The sequence below is a fragment of the Mytilus edulis genome, chromosome 7 (assembly GCF_963676685.1).
Source record: "Mytilus edulis chromosome 7, xbMytEdul2.2, whole genome shotgun sequence".
NCBI classification, from domain to species: Eukaryota; Metazoa; Mollusca; class Bivalvia; order Mytilida; family Mytilidae; genus Mytilus; species Mytilus edulis.
The window spans coordinates 76,334,119-76,356,733 of NC_092350.1; the positions used below are offsets into that span (position 1 = coordinate 76,334,119).

Sequence of the window (22,615 nt, forward strand, 5' to 3'; positions counted from 1 at the left end):
AAATTTATACTTAATTCTCCGGACAAAGATTGATTGTTAGAATACTGTTTCCCAGTTTCTAGCAATGACGTTATTTTAGATAAATACGTCTTTGGACATACAGCCGGGTTAAGACATACAATGACAAACGTGGTTTCGTAAAGACTCCAATTGATTTTGATTTCTATCAGGAATTCCTTTGAATATATACGCATATCCTTATTTGTATCAGGTATGTTTTGTCAAACATTTACAATTTTGTTTCATGATTTATAAGTTGAATGATTGTAAAGTGTACTTACCCGTCTTGCAGGTTTGATTTGACCTCGACCGCGTATCAGTGCTCATTGGTAAATATTAAGTTCCACGGTGTCACAGTGCTTTTCTATACTGAAAACCTGGTGCCTTTTGTTAGATATTATTCGTGTGTTTTTTTGTCCGATATGTTCTCATATTTATTTGTATTGTCCTGTAGTCATGTAATGTTATGTTGTCATTTTAATGTTATATTGATCATTGCCATTAAAGCGGGAGGTTTAGCATGCAAAAAAAAACAGGTTCAACGCACCACTTTTTTTCTTTTAAAAAAATTTCCTGTACTAAGTCAGGGATATGACTATTGTTATATTATAGTTCGTTTCTGTGTGTGCTACATTTTAACGTTGTGTAAGATGTGTCACGGTGCTTTTCTATCCCAAATTCTTATAATTAAGTTTTAATGTCGTGTTTGTTGTTCTCGTCGGATTTTGTCTAACACTTAGTTCGTTTCTGTGTGTGTTACATTTTAATGTTGTGTCGTTGTTCTCCTCTTCTATCTAATGCGTTTCCCTCAGTTTTATTTTGTAATCCGGATTTTTTTTTTATCGATTTATGAGCTTCGAACAGCGGTATACTTCTGTTGCCTTTATTCATAGTTTCGTTCTAATTTCAGATTATAAAAAAGTATGTCGTTTCATCACATTCTAAATAAAGATTGTCTAGCCCGACGTAATCTTTATGTGCGATAATCTGTAATTTGGTTGTTGTCTGTGGTTGCAGTCTATCATATGTATTTTCTCGTATATCTATTTACTGTTATTCTCACTTTTATCAGGGTTAACTTTTATTGCTGAATATACGACACGTCTTCCAATTCATGTGTCTCAATTGTAATCAATACTATCGACTGTGAGGTACCAAAACTTCTGTATTTATTTTTATTTAAAAAAAAAAAAGAGAGAGAAATTATGGCGATCTTAATCTAATTCAATAAAAACAAAACTGTTAGTAATTTTATACTCTGTACTATTGCTTTATCAAATGTGATCATTTAAATTGTTTAATCCTCATTCTCATGTTTGCCGCAGTAACATCCCATCTCTCCATCATACAGCGTTTATATATATGATAATAGTTGACCCATCATCTTCACCCACTATGGACTTTGTTCATTTGAACATGTACTGACACTATAATTGCTCCTCTACGGTTATAAGAAAGACAACTGGAGTCGACATTGTAAACATTTCACAGTCACCATAACGAATTGATTGACCATTACCATGTGTCTGAGTTTCAACTTACAATGACACCTGCAATTCTGGTTTAAGATTGTATTCAAAATATTTATATAAAAAAACAAGTTGCCTTATGTATGAGTATTTTGATGAAAAAGATAAGCTTGAAAACGAAAAAGATCTCGTGAATAATAGCCTTGCACAACGTTTTGCTTAAAAAATGTAACCTTTAATTATGTTAATTTAAAAAACAAAAATCCCAATCACACGAACAATTAATGCTTTATGGAGTCATCCGCAGGTCTCTTATAATTTAAAAGTCAACTTCCACGTGGCTGTACTCTGCAGAATCATCAACAACAATGGATTTCTCTCTATCTGGCTCATGAGTTGGATCATAGTTAGTCTCTTCTTCAATTCCTTTTCCTTGCATTGTGTCATAATTACTTTCAATCGGACTCGGATTCTGATTTAATCGATGGTGGTCTGTGTGATCGTATGTTTCATCAAAATCAGACTGTCCGGTTGTAAGTTTTCTATTTTGTTCCTGATTCGCCGGTAACTTCATTGGCTTGTTTACAGCAGCGTATATAACTTCTTTGCTTGAATCCATTGGTTGATGACCTGCATTTGAACTTCTTTTTCTTAATCTATCAAGTATATGGAATAATACTAGTGAATTACATGACTGATACGAGTATTTTATTAATATTTTAATAATGAAATAATTAGGTATTAGATTCATCACTTTTTATTCCGGCAAATACAAACCAATTGGGTAACATTTAACACTTTCTAAATATTTTTTGATAACATACGAACGCAAATGTTAACAAAGATTATATTTTTTTGTATCTTATCACTTCACATGGAAACCCCTATTGATTTTGTTCTGATTAATTTTTTTTTCGTCCGCCAAATGTTTTGCTTGCGCTGTATTGATGTTTCAAAAGATGTTGCTTAGATTTGTTTTATAATATATCATTCAGTCTATACGCTTATGAAACTGACCCTGCTTAACCGAACCTTTTCTTTGTAAGAGTTATCTCCTAGAAAACAGACTGTTTGTATTGTTATGACATCTCCTTCGCAACCGTAAAAGAAAGGGACAAATTTATTTTTCCCAAATTGCTCGTTATATCCTCAGAATGCTACGTTTAATTTTGACCGAAGCGATACGAAGACCCCATATGAGAGTTATCCCCCCTTATGTATTTGAAATTAGTGATATGTATATCTAACTTGTAAACCATAAGTGATAGAGACGTAGGGTGTTATATTTTCAGGTCCTTTGTCCACTAAAAGAAAAATGAGGTCAAGGTTAAAGGTGAAGGTCATGTTCTAAATTTTGATTTTGGCTTATAATTTCTTATTATCAGAAGCAATATAAGATATCTACAAATATTTTTTATTAAATTGCGGCATATCGTAACACAATTTTTGGTTGTACGGGTACGTTGACATAGAATGGGAGTTTTCTCCCCTCTCAAATCTCAAAACTAGCATTATGGTGATAGAACTCATTAACCATATACAAAACAGAGACCTAGGGTCTTTTGATTAGAGGTCCTTAAATTTATGAACGAGAAATTAAGACCAAGGTCATAAGTAAAATGACGTTCTAGATTAGTAGCTATTTTTTGTACTTAAAATATATAATATAAAAGTATATAGAACCATATATTTTTGGAATCAGAGTCAAGTAAACTATCATATTATACCGGAAGTGACATTATTCAAACCGGAAGTAACAAATTATATCCCTTATTTCAGACAACAGTGCATAGAAACCATATATTTTTGGAATCAGTACCCAGTTTGCTTTCATCTGACAATGGAAAGGATTGTCAAAACTTGATTTTAATATTTTCATATCAATTTACATGTTTTTTTTGGTGGAAAGACCTTCAATTGTTCTCTAAACAATAGGTTTTTAATGATTATTATTAATATATTATGGTTATGATGATTATTATTATTATTATTATTATTATTATTATTATTATTATTATTATTATTATTATTATTATTATTATTATTATTATTATTATTATTATTATTATTATTATTACTTCGAATGATACAATAAAGTAAGGTTTACCTCATATAAAGAACGATGATCACGGCAACAACTGCAACTGTCAAAACTGATGTGATAACCAGCACCGTAACCAGTGATTCTGTGACAAACAAATGAGTTTAAGGTCAATATAGCTACTAACCTACCGCCATTTCACCCTTTGAAGACAACAGGGCATTAGTTAAGAGATTGTCGTAAAAAAAAGAGTTCCCATTCTTGTCTATAGGTTAAAAGTATTGGTTGGTATAGGAAATGATTTTTGTTTTATCTCTTAGATTTTGTATATGAAATTAAAGACAGAAGGTCTAATTATAATTAAGATAAATAAACGCTATGGTAAAAGAGATAATTGCGTGATACTGTAGATTCAATCATGTTCGTTGGATACCAATTTTCGTGGATTTCGTGGGTACAGGTGTAATGCATTGTTCAACTTTATATCACAATTTTGTACTTTGTATAAAAAACGTCATAAACAATTTGCCTTTTGCTAGTATGACATTTTTCCTTCTCTATGGCAGTGTCTGTAGAGTCATTTGCTTAGAGTGTACTTTTTTTCGACAATAAAATCTTGTATGATTTTAAATTTTAGTTTCTTGTGTATAATTCGGAGTTCAGTATGACGTCCATTATCACTGTACTATTATGCATATTTTAGGGGCCAGCTGAAGGACACCTACGGGTGCGGGAATTCTCGCTACATTGAAGACCCATTGGTTGCCTTCGGCTGTTGTTTGCTCTATGGTCGGGTGGTTGTCGCTTTGACATATTCACCATTTCCTTTCTCAATTTTAAGTGTTATCTAAGACAGTTTATATTTTGATAAGTAATTATAATACTAAAATGCTCAGTGACAGTAATGAAATTGCTAACTGCAAAATAAGTAAGAACAATTTAAAGGCGATACAAATATAAATAATTTGACATGACTTTTAATAAAACTATACTAATCGTCTAGTGAAAGCACGATTCGAAATACATCCTTTTTCATACACGTTGTTATCTATTGTTTTAACCATGAACAGATCATATATGAACAAAATGATTTAAGAATTGAAGTCTGAAATCATGTATTGCTTAAATATAATAATTGATAATAATACTGTTGTTGGTGAATCTTGGCGTCTGATTTCTGACGACGAAAAATTACTAATTATTTTTTTTTAAACAAGGATAACTAAACTGCTGTTTTGTCTTCGGTTTCGTATAATGCAATTGTGTTGTGTTAATATATATCGGCATTCCACAACCTGTCTCCTCTTGGTTTTTTTCCATTGCTGTTATACATGGAAGAACCGGTATTGATATTAAATTGTAAAACAGTATGTATAATATACTATTAATTGATTGAGTTATGTGAATAAGCATTTTGTAATTCAGAATTTTCATTGACTCAGTATTAATCAGTATTCATTAATTTTACGATTGCTTGTGTCACCTCCAGTCCTGGTAATACAAATAGGAGTGCAATTTCTAAACGGATTCTGTATAAAAAAATTCTTCAATTCCATTTTTTTTTAACTAAACGGTTTGCATTAGAGAATGTCACACAACTGCTTTATCTACGCATTAAGTTCACGCGACCCAAACACAATACCCCGAGCTCATCAAATAGTTGTATATATTTATTCTGGCATAAGGAAATTTCCTACTGATGATATGGTTCTTTCATTAAAGTTCATACACACCTCCAAAATTTGAAGGCTGAAATTTCATTGGCTGATGTAATAATTACTAGAACGGAATGTAAAACGGAGTGTTTTCAGGATCCTTGTCAGATAAGCCTAGAGACACAGTACAATGTATCTCCTTTTTATTCAGATTGTCTAGAGATTTGATTTTTTCTGCACCCTTAAGGTATGTGTTATGTTTTGTCTGTACCGTAGCTGATTTCTAACACTAGTATACTACCTTTATCATTAATAAGTGTTTAAAATATGGTATATGAAATAATTGAATACATGTCACTTCTTAATCATAGCATTAATAGGGTGAATAACAAAATGTCCAAGATATGCTATGTCGTTTGCAAACAAACATGATGTTTTTTGTAATATTTTTTGTCATGTTAAATGAGTTTTGTAATTGTTCCCCCCTTTTAAATGGTTCTATTGATTTTTTTTTACATTGGATGGTATTGGCAGTTGACAACATGGTAAAAGTATCAGCATATTGTAATATTTATAGCTGTTATACAATCAAAATAGATATAAGAAGATATGCATGAGTGCCAATGAGACAACTCTCCATCCAAGTTACAATTTTTTTTAAAAGTAAACCATTCTAGGCCAAAGTACGGTCTTAAACACGTAGCCCTGGCTCACATCGAACAGCAAGCTATAAAGGAAAAGCTAAAAAGGCATACTAAGTTGACGATCGCTCTTTCCTAACTACAAGCACTAAAAGGTAAATTCATTTTCACTTGCATTGTGCTAAGGGTCTTTCTTTGTACATTTATGACATAGAAAAAAGAAAACTAACAAAAACACATTAAGAAAAAAAAATATCGCTGCTTTCGTTATTAGAATAACTTCATAACAAAGGTTTAGTCGCAAAAATAGATAAAACACCATCGCCCTTTCCTATCATTAACAATATGAAAGTGATGTGCATCAAACCTACGTCAGGAATCTGATGTTCAGTGGTTGTCGTTTGTTTATGTGGTTTATAACTTATTAACCAAAATTAAAATTAACAAATTAACAACGTATTAACCAAATTAAAATAAAATAATCAACTAACACTTGTGTGTCCTAATTATCTTACCGCTGATAGTATCCCGGTTATCGGCTTTAGTACCTAAACATAAGGCAGGTAAACGTGTTTTACAAGGTCTAGGATATTGTTTGGTTTTACCATTTTGTTGTACTTGTACTGCCATGCAAAATTCTGGATCTTTGGATAGTGAAAGATAATTATTTACTCATTTTAATTAGTTCTATAAAGTAGGGATGTCAAAAGATCTGAAATTTAATACTCGGATACTCTGTCAAGATACTCGAGTACTCGCGAATACTCGGATGAATCTAAAACGTCTATTGAAAAGTTTAAATTTGCAGTGTTTTTGTTATTACCTTTCATTAACATAAGACAAACGTTCTACACACATAGTTTGCTCCTCTGGTTTTTTTGGTGTCAAGTAAACAATGAATTACCGACCGCCGTTTCTACAAATAACCTATCATAATAGCAATTATTGTTTGTGAACGTGTTCATAAACCAAATTCCAATAAAAAAAACCAAAAATATTTGCATATTAAGTCCGACAAAGTAGACAATATATGTATCATCTGTTCACGAGGAGTTGGTATCTTTTATGATAGGACTTGTCCATTAATTTGTCAACAATGATATTGAACTTCAAATTACTTTCGTGTTGCTTAGTCTTCCTTTTTTTGCACAATCGTTTGTCTGATTTTCGTTTTTTTTTTTAGCCACGACGTTGTCAGTTTATTTCCGACTTTTAGGTTTTAATGTCGCTCTCGTACTTTCGCCTATCTTTCAATTGTAAATTAAACAATTATTGTTAAGTTTCAAATACAGAGTAATTAAATTAATTTAAATATACATCTCATAACAATCACGTTTACATAGAAGTCTTGATCAACAAACAAAGGTAAGTTTTACGGATTGTGATGAGTTAATTATTAATCCATGAGAGTGTTGATCCGTATACAAACACCGTTAAAAATGTCTCTAATCAGTTGCGTAGGGTTCACCGCCGGTCACTTTGATTTTGTTCTTGTTTAGAAATATGATCTGGTCAACAATTTCAGACGAAAGACTGTTTGACTTTTTGTTACACATTATTATTGCACATGAAAACATTTCCTCGGAAGGAAAGGACGTTGCTGGTACTACTATAACAAATAGTAGCCTCAGGATAAACATATTTACGTTCTTAATTGATTTTATTTAGTATTACGAAGGAAATGTTTTAACGGAAATAAAGTGAGTGGAAATGTGAAGAGAAAATATCTCAAAATGTATAACAGGCAAACGAGTATCCGAGTACTAAAATTGTACTCGAGTACTCGGACTTCCGAGCGAGTACCCGAGTACTCGAGTACTCGTTGCCATCCCTACTATAAAGTAATTTTTTGTGTTTCGAATCATTCGTATCGGTTTTATGAAATATTACGTTTGTAATCTGCGTATTTATAAAAAAGATATTGGACCTCGCAAGCTTCATTATATTTTGCGGAATTTCAAATGCAAGCACTCCGGAATTGGAGGATTTTGAAAATACCGCGGGAGTTACGATATTGCATTTTGCCTATTGTATCTAGGGTTGACTTCAGTGCAGAAAGTAATAGTTAGCAGTTCAGAATATTTATGAAGTAAACGGTATGGTTATGTTTCTGCTTTTGATATTACGATAGTTGATTTATCTCCGCCATATATTGTCTGTTGTCTTTTTCGATATAATATAAACACGTATTGACTGGTTCAAGGCAATAGCTGCACCTTGGGGACAATAAACTTTCTATTCCACTCAGTCAATAAGTATACAATGTGTGCTTGTCTACCTCAGGCATAGATTACTTTAGCTGTATTTGGCAAAACTTTTAGGAATTTTGGTCCTCAATGCTCTTCAACTTCGTACTTTATTTGGCCTTTTTAACTTTTTTGGATTCGAGCGTCAATGATGAGTCTTTTGTAGACGAAACGCGCGTCTGGCGTATACTAAATTTAGTCCTGGTATCTATGATGAGTTTATTTCTTATCATTGACTTTACTTTAACGAAAGACTTCCGATTGTTGAATTTCCATTAATTGTTCTTAACTCTCTTGCTGCCAGAAGTACCCATGTGTCAACACCGGATGTGTTGCAGGTACACATATGTCCATGTTTTAATGTATGAAAGCTTCTCATCATTGCTGTATCTCTTTCAAATAAAAGACAGAAGAATAAAGAATGTAATATTTTTCTTCAATGGATCCCAATACTCCTAATCGCTATTTATTCCATACACCTTATCGCTATTTGTCCGCAATTACTGGACATCACATAGGTTCCCGTAAAATTTTGACGTCATAATACAAAATATCTGACGCCACAATGGAAAAGTGATTGTTGTATGACGTCAATAGTTCAAGCGGGACAGATTCTCAGGTCAGCCGGGAATAGCGATAAGGTGTATTCCGAGCGGTAAGTTCTAAAATTACACACAACTTTTGCATCCAGTCTAGGACCCTGTTTAAACAAAGCACCATGCATGATACTTTTAATGAGACCTGTTTAAACCATTTTTTGACTATGATTTGAGTTTCGAAAAAGTCGATCATAATCTATTAAAGTTCCCTAGTGATCGCTTTTTTCCCCTCCCTCAACTCGTTACTGCTGACATCTGTTTTTTTGCCTGTTGACCCAAACTGAAAGTTGTCTGAATGACTGTTTATTCCGGATTTGACTAAACAGCGATAAGGTGTATTGTAACGGTCATTAAAGCGTGATCTCATATCGAACGACGTCATTGTTGGGCATTTGAAGTCACAGACGACGAGCTGTCGTATATTCTGCACATGACATGAAACATTGAAAAACTACTGGCAGGAAGAGGGTTAATATTTATAGGTTCGACTATCTTTTTTTAAGTAATACAACTAACACAATTTGCCTTTCGGTCTAAAATTATCACCACAAAGAAAATCTGGTAAGCACATTGTATTGCAAACGTATACATACCTCTACTGGCCGAAACATGCTTGATAAAACGCCTAGTATTTGATAACCAGTATCTGACATTGGTGTCCAGGGGAGTGTCATTGGGTATTTGACTATGCCGTGCTAGAATCATTGATGCACATTCCATGAATGATTCAATCCAAATTGTTTTTCTAGTTTTCTGCGCATAAATATCGTTGTTATATATACCTATAAAATACAAATTACATAAGAAGCAGAAGGATTGATAGTGTAAGCGACATTTATTACTAAATGAATGAAAGGAAATGTACCCGGTATGTAAATGAAGAAAAAATCCGGTCCAATATTTCAGAAACAAATGTAAAAACAATATGTTATCGTAATATTAATGTCAATTACATGTCAAATGAATAATGGTTATTATATTGAAGAAATAAAAATAATTCTCAATTGTATAATTGTGCATAATTGTTCAGTATCTTACTAGCTCTTTCTGTAGCCAGTGAATACAAAAACTACCTTTTTAGTAAACTTCTATCATATGGAGAGACGTCCTACATAATAATTAATTATTTTGAAATTTATAATTGCGCTATTGTTTACTTACTTCTTAAACATATAGAAAACAGGTCTGTCAAACAATCAAGTGCGGTATAACTCAAGACCGAACCTCTCTTCGTTACTGATAAACACTCTCCAACAGTTTGTGTTGTGATGTTAACTAACAAAAATATGTATATTAGTTCTATAAGATGTATCAATGTATCTTTATATCTCAGTATGTCTAGTATAAAATCCTTTCACAGAGTGTTTGCCAATTAATATTTTTGAAGAATATTAACCCGGTTAGCATATCATACACAGTCTAGTATTTCCCGAACCTTTTTCATACTTGGACAGAAATGACGTAATTGAATATTTGCATTGCTTTGGCTTTTTCGCATTGGAAGGTTAAACATACTGGTGATTAGAAGTGTCTGTCGACGTCATGTTCTAAGACTGCTCTAACTTATAAATTGCCCAGCAAGAGCAATGTTTAAAATAAAGATAAAAAAATCAACATGAAAATTACATTTCTTATAGAACTAAAACATAACAAATGTATGGAATCGGTTTGTTATTTTCTTCCTTATCTGTCAATATATTGGTGCACGATAAGGTACATATATTAAGGTAGCGACAACCATATAAATGTGAATTTAAAAATTAGCATTTAAATTACCTGCTTTTGATTACTGTAAATGAGATATTTACAAAGTGCATAAGGACAACACTATATATATCTCTCTGCATACATAATGTGCATACTTTTTTTTTCTTCATAATAGTGTATTTGATCTTTTATTTTTAAGTTGATTTGTTCGGTCTCATACTAAGACCTTCAATGACTAGTTATGAGGATATTAACTACAAGTTTTTGGTCCCTTTGATACCAACTATTGACACCTACCCATTTCAATTCCCAATTTTATGATCTGACTTTTATACCCCTATAATAAAACGAACTTGGTTACAGCTTTCACGCTTCGTTATCAGGTCAAATATATGATTTTGTTCTCGATACAAGCAAAGAAGCTTTAACAAAATTTGTCGTTTTCTATGAATGTTCTCAGACCTAAACTATTGACAGACATAGAGAAGATTGCTAAGCGGATGTTAAAAAAATTCTTACCCTCGGTTTTAGTTTGTTATCCCGATTTTGTTTTTTGTCCATGGATTTATGAGTTTTGAACAGCGGTATACTACTGTTGCCTTTACTTCCACTGAACTTATGAAAGCTTTAACAAATGTTTGTACCAACGGAAATGATAACGAACGGACGGACGGACGGATTCAAGCGGATAATAGTTCTACTCTTGAAACCTGCAAGTCGGTAAAGAATGAATGTAACATAAAATATATTACAAATAAACATTCGTAAAGGCTTTCGAGGAACGATGATTTTTGTCTTCCAATTTTTGTGTAACAATGTAGTGTTGACAGCAGCAAACAATGTCTATAAAGAGTGAAGTACAACAAACATGATGTTTTTTTGTGAAAAAAAGAATGCCTTTCTTAAGATGTTATTTCATGATATTGAAGAAGGTTTGGTCAAAACTTCATTAAATTGTATACACATGTATGACATTTATTGAAGGTTTAGTCCATCTATATATAAACAAAATACTGAAAATTGAGGGAAAACAATATTTTTAAATGTTGCTTATCTTTTTATCTTTAAAATTTCTACCAAAGTTTCATAGAATTAAATAATTGAGTGTTATTGATGTCTTAATAGAGTCAATCTCAGCCTGTATATTATTGTAACTGCAATTAACGAGTTGTTTATCGATAAAAAAGGAAACAAATAGGTCCACATTTAAGTTTTTTTTATTTTGTTTGGATATTTTCACAGTTGTCTTAAATTCCAGCCAAGTTTGACAATGTTAACAAGTAATGTCTAAAACTAATTTAACCACAAACTGAACCTCAACAAAAGGCTGTACATAAATACCTTTTTTATAAACGGCGAAGTGCTGCGTGAAGATATTAGTGTCCTCCAATGCGCAAAACGCTTTTCTGTCGTTGAGACATTTGTTTGATAATTCATTTCTACAGGCACTCGATACACTTAATTTATTCAGTGTAATATTTAGTAAACAAGCACATCGCTTTATCTGAAAGTAAGATCATTGCCAGTTTGGAAAGTAATTTAAACAGATTATGCTTTTTTTCGTTCTAAATCTGCGATTAAACTGTGATCTAGTGAAATCTCATTCGTTAAAGTATGTATAATTGGTGGGTTTTTTATTATAATTTTTCCTTGTAAATGTCTGTTCCATTCTGAAGCAAACTACAGTACAACAATCAGATTAGCACAGCAGCCTCTCTATCAAAAATCGGGACTTTCGTCAGTGATTGTCTATTATTGTTATTTTTAGAGATGAATTCGTTATTTTAGTCTTAACAGGGGTGTACAGAATATTTAACCGATGCAAATTCGTATACCCCAAGGCACTGCCGAAGGTTGGATGCATTTTAAACACAAGTGTGTGTGTTTTTTTTTTTAGATATTTTTATTTTTTATGCTTGTGGTCTTGCTTCATTTTAAATTTAACAAAAACATAGTATATAGGGAATTTGCCTTTTAGCTTGTCTTTGATGAGAATTCAAAGACGAAGGAAATTATGTTTTTTGTTTGTTTTGTTTTTCTAATTTTTGAATGTTCACTTTAGAGCGTGCGGATGGCACAACAAGACAGAGAAAGGGATTGAAAAACAAAGCGTCATTCAAAAAGAAGCGAAATTAAAAGATAAAGAGAAACCAATGTCATGAATAAAAACAAACAATGGTAAAATTTTCAATTTGACTTAAGACAAACAAGATACACGGATCACAAAAAAAATAATAGACATTCCCAAATCTTCTTAAAACTACAATGTTTGGTTTAAATTGTAACTCGACAAAATCACATGACATAAAACAGTTTCCATAAAAAAATACGATTTAAAAATGTATATGCTATCAAAGATCAAATGTACATATAATCACTTTTGAACATTAAAGATAGTTTCCATTACTAGTCATTAGCAAATAAGTTTACTTTAGAGCAAAATGCAAGCTCTTATAAGAACTCGTCGATCCCTACATTTTTGCAGAAAAAACACGAAGTTAAAATCTTCGGAAAATTTGCAAAATAAATATCCAATGACAATCTATCAAAGCAGGTACATACGGGAATTTCTCGCTACATTGAAGACCTGTTGGTGACCCTCTGCTGTTGTTTTTTATTTGGTCGGGTTGTTGTCTCTTTGACACATTCCCCATTTCCATTCTCAATTTTACATATGCTATTTATATATTAATACAGTAGGCATAATTTTTGAAGTGCTAGAACACGTGTCGGGGGTAGGGAGGATGATTTGACCAAATCGATATTTCCCCCGCTTATCTGAATATTAAACCGCCAAACGCACTCACACATGCCCAACCTTCGTCATATTTTTCAATAAAACAGTAATGCATTTTGTGCAACCAGTTGAAATAAAAAGATCGAACCTCAGGTACAACATCCCCCCTCATAAACTTAATAAAAATGTCCGCACTTGTTGAAAACACCAAAGAAAAAAAATACCAAGTGTTACAAAACAATGTTTACATAACATTAAGTTGTATGCCTAAGGGTGTACACAGGAGTTTTTTTCATAATCTCTACTTTTATATCGCGGCTAGCTATCTCTCCTTTCTCTTTACTGTTATACTCTTGCCTCTGTCAGTGTTGCAGTTTGTAGAAATACAATGCAATTTATAATATTATTTCTTCTAGGAATATATGTTATGGAATATTCGTTCTATAAGGATATTTATAATGAAATAGTCGATGTTAATATTTCCAAACGAACATCTGTTTGTTTTTTTGAAACTATATCTAAACTCAAAGTCTATCTTTAAAACATTATAAATGTTAAATCTTTAGAACACTAGTACTGCTGGTACAATCTTTGACATTTTGTATTCCTAGAAAAATAATGAATTCCAATACCTGGAAAACAATGACGGGGATCCCAACCAACAAAATACTTATCATAAATCGTTCATATCGAGTTTAATCATTGTGTGAATTATAATGATATTAGTTAAACATTAACAGTAAGATGAGCTGATTTCGTAATGTTGGAATAGGCTTTTGGATATCTTGCTTATGCTAAAATACAACTTTCTAAAAGTTTTGTTAATTACATAGATAAGTACCATCTAAATTTGGCAAACAAGGGCTTCTCAAATTTATAAAGAAAAATTGAAAATCCAGAAATAATTCAATAACTTGAACAGGGATTTGATTACACAAAACAGGTAAAATATTTGAATTTTAGTATATATGTGCAATTACTTTGTAAATTTGCAGTGATCTGAATGAGCAGCTGCACGGGTACTTTAATACACAAACTAGTCATCATACTTTAAAAATAAAGAAATAAGTGGAAGATATTAAGCAATTGCTTAGAAGCAGAGGCACAACTTCAAAATCATGCCATCTTTATCGTAGTTTCAGGAACCTAAGTTGTACCTTTTAAAATTTGTCTAATCAAGGCATTGGTTATACAGATTTGATAGTCTTTGGTAAATTTTGCTGGAAATGTTTTACTCAGAAGATAGACAAAGTCAAAAGTTATCGAAACCTACTAATAATTGAAAATAAAAGTAAACACTGACACTAGTGATTCCTATTTCATGTACATCCATTACATCAACTATTATTAATTAATTGTGAAAAACAGAAACTTTTCAATAGATTAAAAGACGAATGAGAACCTACATTATTTTTCCATGAATAAAGAAACAATTTAAATATATATATATTTTACCTGTAAACCGATGAAGAAAGAACCCTTACATATCTCTAAGCAATCCAATAGCGTAGTCCCGTTGATAAATATTTTCTTGGTAGCAATTTTGATATCTTTCACGTCAAAACATCCTACAAAATAGTTTAATGTCCCATTAAATATTTGCTTGACATCGTAATCATACGGTTGAATTTTTTTTTTATATAGCTTTAATGTATATATTTATATCACATGGAACACTGGTAATATTTTGCTGCGTTTTTTAAAACTTAATATGCAAATTTGAAACCTTTCCCTTTAATGTACCATCCATGAATGTATAAATATCATAAAACTTCAAATACCTAGTAAAAAATTCATAGTCACTCTGCATACAACATGTTACCTAGTTGAATAATATATGCTTTTTACAATGTGTTTTTAAATGTTATATAAGGTGCCAGGATTTTAATTTAATACGCCAGACGTGCTTTTCGTCTATAAAAGACTCATCAGTGACGCTTATATCCAAATAGTTATGAAGCCAAACAAACAACTTACAACGTTTATGTTTTAGCAGGAAACGATGCACCAACAAAGAAATACCAATGTCGAAAGAAATCTGACAATCCTTATCAATATTAATTGGAGTCGTACACATCATGCAACGGGCCTTACATATAGGAGTTTACAGACTAGCTGTCACTGAAGATGAACTACTAAGACCACTAGGCAATAGAGTTCCCTCTCTTATAATTAACAATTTTCAATTTTGTCTTACAAAAAATCTATTTCTAATTCATTGTTATGGAAATTATTCTTTCAAACAATGTATATTCTACGAGTTTTTTACATTTTGATTCCGATTAAACCATGTGCCAATTTTGTAGTCAAAGTTATTTTTTACGATGTAAACCATATCATTTTTGCAAGGGATGTATTGTCACGACTTTCGCGAGTAGAAAAATAAAGGAAATTAAATTGTCGCGAATATGTGAAACTTGGATCTTGCCTTATCTATCACGAAAAGATCGCAAAAATTGATCACTACGAAGTTGTCTACAAATAATTTCACGCGAGATAAAGTATGCGCGAATGTTTCTATATTTAATTTATTCTACCTAAGTACTCAACACACGTAGAGTAAGTTCCGGTAACATCGACCCAGCTCAAAACTTTATATGAGGAAGATATATTCGCAGTTTCTTCGAGAGAAGCCATTTGACACTATTCCTTTCCCTCCAGCCAACTGAATGTATCAGAAGATAAGTATGTTGATACGATTCTTCCTGAAATTATAACATCATAATGTAGCTTTGACTATCATTTAATACTTATTATTGTATTACTCTGCTATGCGTAGCTAAGTACCACACTGGTACATCTTTTTCAAAATTTACATTAAGGTGGTACTAAATAAATTGACTAAAATAAATTTGGCTCGTTTAATTTCCAATAAATTGCGCATGACAAAATATCTACTTTGACCATTTGACAAAAACATAAAAATTTCAAAATAGCGTTCATCTGATTTTTACACAGTTATCTCCGTGTAGTGTTACGTAACACCTTTAGGTCCAGTATATTCGATTTTTTTCATGAACACATAAGTCAGTGTTCATTCGAATGACGTACACATATATGACACCATTATAAAAAAGATCTTTCAAACCTTCCAGGTCAATTGAGTTTAACAATCTCATTCATATATATATATATATGGTTGGTGTTTTGAGAATACATGACAAAGGCAAAATCATAGTGTTCATACTATGCTACGACTGAATCAAGCTAAGCTCAGATGTGCATTAAGTAGTTCGAAAATTTTATATAATGAACAGTCCAATTTACTCCTATCTTATGGGTCAGAACGAGGATTTTTTTAAAGCATATTTAGCGGAGCGAATCCATACACGGTTGATTTAATGTGAATTTGTAATTTGAATTTTGATATTATTGTTATAATGTTTGTATTCGATACATACAGTGATGTATCATATAGAATTAAAGGTTATAGCTAGTAGCACACCTACATTATGTCGTTTGTTCGTTGTTAAGGCCATAGAATATAATTACTTTATATTCGGACAAACGTAGTGAGGGAGAATATAAATCACATTGTTTGTCCTAACGTTAGGACACCTGATTAGGTGTCTTAATATCGTCATATCTTCGTCCAAACTTAATAAAGTTTGAATTTAAATGTTTGTTCATTTGCTTACGTGTAGATGAACATGAAATGAAGCACACGACCGTTTATTAACTCGCATATAACGAAATTGTGCTTGATTTTAAACTTTGAACTTCAAATTTAATTCTCATTTCAATACAACCTATTTTCCCGTTTAAATTTTCAATCCTTTTTTTATCTAAAATTTTGTAACTACATTTGAAATCATGCATACAATTTTATACGTATAATTTAAAAAAAATCGTGAACCATTTTATTAATTTGTTTCGTCATTAATAAAGGTTGTATAAAAAAGTTACTTCAACGATTTAAACTTTCGCAACTAGGATACGTTTGGGACGTCCGAACTCAAGTGTCCTAAGGGGATCCTAAGTCCATCCTAATATTGGTCTTAGGATGTGACTTAGGACTATTCTTATGATACTTTTGAGAACACCAACCCAGATCTTCACATGAGTCCCATTTGACTCCGAGTTATCCCCGGGGCAATTTATAACGTATTTTATTGGCTGTTGAAAGGTTTTGGATACAAAAATTAACAAATTTGGCACCAAATGGGATACATGAAAAAATGAAGGTCGACTCCGTGCAGTGCTTCACATTAATGTTATATTACTTATTAGTACAGCCTCTGTTTCTATTTCTTAACCTTACTCATCTTTAAAATAAATTTGTTTAATATAACAATTTAAATTGCTTACTTATTGCGGGATGTAAAAGCCACGTTCAACTAGTTAACCTTAGACAAAACTTATTATAATATTTTAACGACCGTTTGTTTGCGATGTGTAAGTACGCAGACTCTGTTGCAACTACTCTACTCTGTCATTTTGAAATATTTATAAATTTAGATCGTTAAGTACTGTTTACTTGGTATTTTTATTGACGTAATCGTTCTTGTTCATTACCATCAGAACTGTCGTTACCGTTAAAGATTTAGAATTGTGCTAGTTCATTCATATTGCACATTATCATATTTATTTAAAGTATATATTTGAACTCCCTGTTTTAATTGGCCATATAACCTACATGTTTGTCATGTTTAACAAATTTTTAGAATGATGCAAGCGTCTTAACTGATGTTCGGTTTGACTTTTTTTTATTGTATAAATGTCAAGATTGTTATAGGTTAATTTAAGAAGACTCAAAGATGATTCATTTAACATCAGAATCTTACTGAGGAAGGATATCTGTTATCCAAAATATTTACAAATAACTACATTTATAGTTACCTTTTTTGTTTTGTTTTTGGTGTTGTTATGTACACTTTTTAGGTGTTTATATAATCTATTTATTGTGTACATGTATCGTTACTCGTAACGATCCAGCGCCCTCGTGATTCAGACGTTACATATATTCTTGTATATAATATTACCACGTAACATACCGTGACCCTTAAATTGCTAAAACATATAACATACCTTTCCAAGATAAATATTTGTATTTTAATGCATAGTTTGGACAAGTCGAGTATAGAAAATGTTTACATCTTATACCATGAATAAGAGAAAGAAAACAATTTACCTTCTAATTGTAAAGTCCATGCGAACAATGAAGCAGCAAAATAGAGAAAGTTTCGGTAACAACCCATTCTACAAACTCTCCAAAGTAACATTATATATAATCAATGAATATATTTACGACCACCGTCCGGAAATTATGTTGATACATGAAGATCTTAAATGTCTGATAACTTATTTCCGCAATTTTAGATTGTACTTGAAAGTGTATTAAAAGGCAAGTGGGGTGTATTTAGTTTAAACATAATACTCTGTATACACACATCGCACTTGTAATATTAGTTACATAGTGTGTTAGTGACCTAATACAATATATATGGGGTCAATAAATTCCATATGGGCTGAGAGCGAATCACCCCATATATATCGCATCAGTTCACTAGATCAACGTGTAACGAATTTATCTTCCAGACTATCGTAGCATGTGGCATCTAGACAAGTTGCCTGACTTCACTTTCTTTGCAATAAAACGTATGTCAACAATAACATCTTGTTAGCTATTAATTTTGTTTTTGTATTTTCAATCGCCCATCGCTAATTTTCTCGACTATCGAAACGTTTAAAATTGCACCTTCTACGTCGTGTTTTTTTTTAAAGGGATGTAACACCACTACTAACCTTGGATTTTAGCATGATCTATATGAAAAAAAAGAACAGAAATTATCTTTGTTTCAAAAATGAAATATCTGACAAGAATACAGTTTTATCTTTTCTAGTACTATATATTTGTGCAAATTGAAAAAATTTTCTGTTTACAAGCTTCAGTAACCCTGTCATCCCACGTTTCCAAAATATCTTATATAAACACCAAATATAAAAGAAAGAAAATATACGCAGAACTCAGAAAATAAATCTCCAATAAAATGCAGAGTTAATTTTGATGAATTAAAAGCAATATTGATCTTTCTTAATCTGTATAAAAACGGATGTGATGTACCATGTTTTGTAACGTACATGTATTACAAAGTCATCTTAACATTGTTAATAGTAGAATAATCAATCCAAGAATTTTAATATAGAAAACAAATACTCAATTAGCGACCAAACCCAAAAAACTTCCAAAAATGATTAGTGATGTTCAGTTGCGAGTGGATTTTATCTTATAGCTTCACTTAAATTCTTGGCGTAGTTATTCATTTTATCTCATTGACCACTGACAATTAAAAGCCAGGAACTATATCTTTTTCTACGTAATCGATTTTCCTATGCTGGAACATCATCAACAATGTCTAGCAACACTTATTGTAGTATTACGTCAGAGGAGAGAAGTTATGAGGATTATTTCACAAAAGATTTTTTTTCTCATTTAACAAGGAATTTCATACATGAAACAAAATGTGGTCGGACTTAACCAGTTTACCAATAATTGATAAGCATTTACAATTTACAATAAATTAAATCATAAACCTCCTCCTTTCAACCCAATATGCAACACACATGCTTTAATAAGCAACAATAAATTAAATCATAAACCTATTTCTTTCAAACCTATATGTAACAAACATGCTTTAATAAGCAACAATACATTAATAGACGTTATTAAAATTCTAGTTTTCAACAAGTATAGTCTTAGTCGAGGGTATTTTGACTTACCAAACCCCCCAAAAAAGTAATAACAAAGTTTAAAAGAAGAGGGAACACTTTATGAAAATCTTAACATGGATAACATTAAGTGGTTAACCTTAAACAAAAACAACACTTTTTTTTCTTATTTCAAAATGTGTAAACTAGGTCAATTGTACACTACAATTTATCGATCTACTAAGTAGTTTTGAAGGATTACATATAAAAGCAGCGGACATGGCTTTTTCAATTTATATGTGTTTGATCTATTTCCGTGTTTCAACGAAACTGAAAACATAAACACATGAATGTAAAGACATATTAGAAATGGGAACACACATTTTCTATCCTGTTTCTTGTATCTTTTATTTTAGCATAGTTCTGCTACACATATTGATTATCAATTCAAAAGGTAAGTCGGTATATACATAGTTAAAGTGACAGACTAATTATAAGAATAAGGAAATCTTTCATATTTCTCAACGAGAAGGCTATCCATCGGAGTAAAAAATGACGGAGATTAAATCAATTATAGGTCACTGTTCGGCTTTTAACAATGCTGTGCATTTAAATGATAAAAACCATGCAACTGCAACATGTGTCCCATAGAAATTTCAAAATATCTTTGTTTAATATAGGCAACAGTAGTATACTGTTGTTCAAAAGTCACAAATCGATAAGTATGTCCTAAAAGCATAACCATTTGACCCTACTCAGGGTCTGGGCACAGGGTACACACCACCGATATCAAAAATTATGGTAATAAACGAACATGCATAATCATAGCTGTTTAGTGTAACCACTTGAAATGAATTCACTATTATTCTAATTTTATTCGTCGCGGTCTGATCTATATCCACCTTTAAAGGTACATGTAGGGACCAATTGTGTTTTGCTAACTGATAAATAAGATTTACTACAAAAAAAAATAACGTGTCACCTTTTATGATACAATTGCTATATTCTTTAACGTTGATGTATTTCTAAATTTGAATTTTTACTTACTCACATATTCACTACTTTCTCACTTCAACCATTTTAAATTATTTTTCTCTTCCTCGTGCAAAATTAATCAATTGTTTCTGCAATGGATGGTAGGTCATAAAAATCAAGTCTGCGTTCACAACTTTTAGGGATTTGGATTTTTTTTTGTCGACAGAGTGTGTAAACAACTTATACTCTGATTTTACCCCTTAACTGTTGTTTACATTATTCACCTCTTCAATAAGAAATGAAATACATGTATGTATCTGAAATGCCAAAAAAAGCATTTGCCATTTGCGAATCTATGTTCGTTAAGTTAATCGAAAAACTATCGTGTACATGTACAAAATGGACATATATGTAGTATCTCGCCATAATGACCTACTGTCATCGATTGAGAAAAATGTATGTTCATATTAAAAACAATTTTATATCTTTTTGTCATCTGGAGCACAGGAACTCGGTTATGTTAACTATTATAACTTTGTTGATCAATGTTTTTCAAATATTTTTTCGTGTTGCCTTTTTACTTATATTTTATAAGTAACATTTTTTAACGTTGACATTACTATCTCTATGTTTTCTAGCAATGTGCAGTTTACTATCCATATCCGTATAGTGAAGGGATCTAAGTCGCAACTTTTAATAGCCTACTGTTATTTAGATAACAAATATTCAAATCTCCCGGAGAAAGCAACGTAACTGACAATTGTGTCGTTTTTCAAAAACTTCTTTCTTTTTTTCTTCGTTTATTTCTCCGCACTTGAGCATTTTGGTAGTAAGCTCTAAGAGCCCCTTTGTTTAAAATATTTGAAATTTACATTAATATAAAAGAAAAGGTAGCAGAGGGACATCGATGTATCGGGACGCATTTGAAAAATAACAAAACTTTAAGTGGTATTGAAAATTCGGTGTCAGTTTGCCTCAGTTCTGTCGGAATAAACGCAAACACAATTGTGGCTTTTGACAAATGTGTAAGTCAATAATGGGAACATTATTTCGTATTCATTCAAATTTTGATTTCACCCTTGGTAATGCATCTTTTAATAGTTATCAAAGGTACCAGGTTTTTATAACTTGATACACCATACGCGCGTTTCGTCTACATACGACTCATCGGTGACGCTCAGTTTAAAGCCGTTGTCAGTAAAAGAACACACAAGTGAAACAAGGAAAATACACTTGGTAACCCCATTTAGTTTACTAATTCGTTCCACAGAATAATCATTCTTATCAGCTCAAACACATATTCAAATTGCAAAAATGTACCTAGATTAATTGATAAACCGAGATTACAAGTTTAGCATGTGCTTAATATCAGGTTGCAAGATTGAGAAAGGAAATGGGACATGTGTCAAAGAGACAACAACACAGTCACAGAGCAGAAACAGACCAAAGCCACAAAAAAGTCTTCAACACAGCGAGAAAATTCTTAACCCGAAGACGAGCTTCAGATGTCCTCTTAACAAAAAGGTGTACAAGTTCAGCGAAATTTGACGTCACACGTAACTCTGAGACATTAAAATGAACCGAAAAAAAAATCCTACATGACTTACAAAGGATTCTGACTTGGGACAGGCACAAAAATACGGCAGGGTAAAACATGTTGCATAGGATCATAACCACACCTTGAACACTTAGATACACACTAAATGCTTATACATTAAAACAAGTTTACTTAATGCATTGCTTAATAAACCACATTCGAGTTATGTCCTTCTCCAAACAACGAAGTCAATTGTGCACCTTAACGTCTTTAATTACCAGCTAGAGCAGTTCGCTTGTGTGCATGCACTATTGGAGTTCACCAAGCGTTTTTGTAATTGTTTTTTTGCATGATAAACTA

General features: G+C 31.8%; 1 protein-coding gene across 1 annotated transcript; it reads right to left on the reverse strand.

The window, feature by feature from the left end:
- Window positions 1-1,186: 1,186 nt before the first annotated feature.
- On the reverse strand, window positions 1,187-18,425 carry LOC139482218 (uncharacterized). Its single transcript, XM_071265950.1, has 9 exons — window positions 18,227-18,425; window positions 15,633-15,800; window positions 14,551-14,663; window positions 11,700-11,862; window positions 9,813-9,926; window positions 9,245-9,433; window positions 6,322-6,450; window positions 3,577-3,655; window positions 1,187-2,125 (listed from the first exon to the last, which is right to left on the reverse strand). Exons 2-9 carry the CDS (start codon window positions 15,730-15,732, stop codon window positions 1,789-1,791), a joined length of 1,224 nt encoding a protein of 407 aa, XP_071122051.1. The 5' UTR covers window positions 15,733-15,800; window positions 18,227-18,425; the 3' UTR covers window positions 1,187-1,788.
- Between the last annotated feature and the right edge of the window lie 4,190 nt (window positions 18,426-22,615).

Coding starts and splice junctions, on each gene's coding strand:
- LOC139482218 (XM_071265950.1), bottom strand. CDS start 15,732: ATGGCTTCTCTCGAAGAAACTGCGAATATATCTTCCTCATATAAAGTT. Junction 14,664..15,632: donor TACGTGTGTTGAGTACTTAG/GTAGAATAAATT, acceptor ACTATTTTGTAG/GATGTTTTGACGTGAAAGAT. Junction 6,451..9,244: donor GCATGTTTCGGCCAGTAGAG/GTATGTATACGT, acceptor CACTATCCAAAG/ATCCAGAATTTTGCATGGCA.